The 3,411-nt window shown below is 43.4% G+C and overlaps 1 protein-coding gene across 1 annotated transcript in view; it reads right to left on the reverse strand.

Annotated features, from left to right (window-relative positions):
• Positions 1-558: 558 nt before the first annotated feature.
• The window catches only part of KLF4 (Kruppel like factor 4), a 3,107-nt gene continuing 254 nt past the window's right edge, over positions 559-3,411 (reverse strand). Inside the window, exons 2-3 of the mRNA XM_031062826.1 lie at positions 3,162-3,404; positions 559-1,676 (exon numbers count right to left, since the gene is read on the reverse strand). Of these exons, the coding sequence (XP_030918686.1) occupies positions 1,501-1,676; positions 3,162-3,404 (419 nt within the window). The 3' untranslated portion in view covers positions 559-1,500. The remainder of the gene's footprint in view (positions 1,677-3,161; positions 3,405-3,411) is intronic.

A 3,411-nucleotide genomic window follows, 5' to 3' on the forward strand; every position in this document is an offset into this window, starting at 1 on the left:
AACAGAGAATTCCGTGCGGGCAATGGTTAAGTGGAGTTTTGTGTATGCGCCCTTTTATTCTCCGAGCAGTGTTTAATTCTTTGCTCGACATTACCAAGTGGGTTTTCCTTTGCTCACACTGAGGTGGTTACCTCAGCTTGCCTAAGAAATCCAAGGCAATGAAGATGGAAATCCTTAATTGCTGAAAAGACTGCTAAAAAAATTAAAATAATTCTAGGATTTGTTAGCATCAGATGCACAAGGTCTCATGTCCTCAACAGAACTATGTCCTCCAAAAATAATTTAAACTGAGTTACTTTAAAAATGGTAAATTACAGTTTTACCCATGCAGGTGAGATTAGCAGCAACTCAACATCCAGAGCAAAAACTTTCCATACACCTTTTTCCCTAAAAAGAGATGTTACATCAGCACTGCACTTACACAATCCTGTCTTTCAGAGTCTTGAGACTACATGCATTTTGCCACCACCACCTCCTTGCCTTGGTAAACTCAACCACCAACAAATACCTAACAAACTTCCTTTGGCCATGTCCATACACAGAAAACTAGAGCAACTGTTCAGATAAAATATTATACGTTTATTTAAAACTTATTTTCACCTTGAATATGCAAAATACAAATTCCAACAAAATGTTCATTATTACTTCGTAGTTTACAAATATACAAAATAGAAGTTTGCTTAAATTTATATTACATATTTATTATGTAAAGAACTATATAGAAAACATTTGTTCTGCTTAAGGCATATTTGGGAATAAACCATTGTACAAACTATTGCACATCGAAACCACAGTGCATTACAGACTGTCTGCATAAAGTTATTTTCTTAACAAAAAAGATAAACCAGGGTTATTCACCTGATTTAGGTCATAATTGGCAATCGGAAGATAAAAAATAGTTCCTTGTCAGATATGCAGCAGTTTGAGAACTTTGGCTTCCTGGTTTTGGTACCTCTAGAACCAACAGTCACTAAGCACCATGAAATAGGCTTTTAAAATATAATTCTTGTACCTGAATTTTTCCTCCTCTTTTAACATTGTAATGGCTTTTAGAAGGAAAAAGAAAAAAAAAAGAAAGTACAAGATGATATGTACATCTAATATTGCATTGAAAGGAAATTAAGGGAATGTAATTTCCCTGTGTAATATCCCCACCCTCTGAACTACATACAGTCTGTTTAACCCTGATATCCGTGACTTCCAGTCACTCCTTGGCATTCTGTAGTCCAGAAATAATTCAAGTTGGATTTACAAATGGAATGATAGAAGATCCAGTCACTGACCCCCAACGTCTTTGGTTCTCTTAAGTATATAACTATTATAAAAAGAAAGTTGCAATGTCCATATGCAGTTATCCCTCTTTTCCACTCTTTGGAAGACTTCACCTCGATTATCTGTAGTGCTTAAAATGAGTTCTCCCCCTCTTGTGGAAGACAGTCCTTGTGCTGTAAATACTGAATGTCTACGGCAGTTGGGGGAAAGATCCACTGCTTTCCCAAATCAGAAGTGCCTCTTCATGTGTAAGGCGAGGTGGTCCGACCTGGAGAAGGCTCTGTCACAGCGCTGGCACTGGAAAGGGCGGTGGCCCGTGTGTTTTCTGTAGTGACGAGTGAGTTCATCGGATCTGGCAAACTTCCACCCGCAGCCTTCCCAGTCACAGTGGTAAGGCTTCTCACCTGTTAAAAAAAAAAAAAACAAAACAAAAAACAAGCAGTGAAACACAGGAATTTTTGGGTTTTTTTGCAGCTACCACTAGTAGTAGCACCTTCTTTCAAGCAGTTGTCCTGGATAAAACAAAGGGTGGTCAAACATAATGAACTTCATGAAGCAGTTGCAAAAAAACTACAAAGACTAAAAGACTAAAAGAGCAAGGCTGTCTTTTCAAGATGTACAGGCGCTATGAAATGCTAGTGTCACTTAAATCTTCACTAAAATGCTTGTTTTCACTGCCTTGCACACCAGGCTTCAGAACACCTGAATGTGTATTTTTGCTGGCAGTGTTACACAATCAAATAGCAACCAGAAATAACTCAGCAGACAACATATTTAGATAATTGTAGGTCTCAAGAATGAAAAAACAGCCAGAAACTGTTTTCATTAGCTCGGCCTGATTAAGGACTCAGTCTTACTAGTGTCTTCATTATACAAAAACTACTGTTGATAGCAAGATGAGCTTCCCCAACAATTACAAACTCCCTGTCCCACACATCCTGGGGATGGTGCTGACTGGCTTCAGGCAGATGTTCACTGATCGCTTGCCCGATTTTTTCCCCCTTTCTGCCATTACCTGAAGACATAGCCTAACTACTGCTGTGCCAGTGTATTTTCCCTTTCCCATCTCCCCTTCAGGAGAAAGTTTTGAATCAGGTTCACAACCCAGGGATTCAAATTATGCAAATTCACAGGTTATTTAGTCACTGTTACAGAATGCCCACGCTGGCAAAACTCGTGTGCTGTACCTGCTTCCACAAGCTCAGTTACTGTAACTCTGCACTCAGCTGCAAAGTCAGAGACTGGGCTCACACACACAGACTTTGGGCAGATTTTATCCCAATTCTAGCAGGGGACAATCGACAGTTAAACTCTGCTGGTACAGGGGGGGATGTCCTACAGGTGGGTGAGGCACCCCATCGGCGCTGCCAGCTCAGCTGAAAGCCCTTGCTCTTCAGAGAATCTATCTCGGTTTTCCCAAAAAGGGAGCAACAGCTTGCAGAGGTGCACAACCTCTTGCCCTACAGCCAGCCAAGAGAGGGGTGCATGTACAAAGCACTTAACCACCAGCAAAGAAAGTAATCCTCAAGAGAGGGCTGCTGCCTTCTCATAAGTGGGCCAACACAATCCAGAGCAACAAATCCCTGCCGGCTTCCAGCTACCTGCTAATTAGCTAGCCACATAGCAAGAGAGAAGGAACAAACTCTGACTTGGCAAGAAACCCACCCGCTCCCACATCTGAGTCACTCTGAACCATTAAGCAAAATGTCAAGCCAGTAAGTGAAGACTGCTCAGGACTTCACGTAGCCAAGGAGGAGAAAAAAAAAACCCCGGAAACCCAGCAATGAAAAGCCTTGCTGCTTTTAACCCTTCCACTTGTCCGACGGGGTCACAACTCCGTGCCCCTCAGGCCAGGACATCCCCCTGACCCCGGTGGTGGGAGGACTAACCTGTGTGGGTTCTCAGATGCGCCTTGAGATGAGAGCTCTTGGTGTAGGTTTTGCCGCAGCCCGCATAGTCACAGGTGTGTGTGGCCGTCCTTTTCCTAGGCCATGACCGCCGTCCCCTCTTGGGCTTGGTCTCCTCAGGCAGGCAGCTCCCCGGCGGCATCAGCTCTAGGGGCGGACAGGGAGGAGTGAGCACGGCCAGCGCCCAAGCCGGGACAATCCGCAGCCCCAGCAGCACCGCGGGGACTCACCT

This window comes from Geospiza fortis, unplaced genomic scaffold (assembly GCF_000277835.1).
Source record: "Geospiza fortis unplaced genomic scaffold, GeoFor_1.0 scaffold208, whole genome shotgun sequence".
NCBI classification, from domain to species: domain Eukaryota; kingdom Metazoa; phylum Chordata; class Aves; order Passeriformes; family Thraupidae; genus Geospiza; species Geospiza fortis.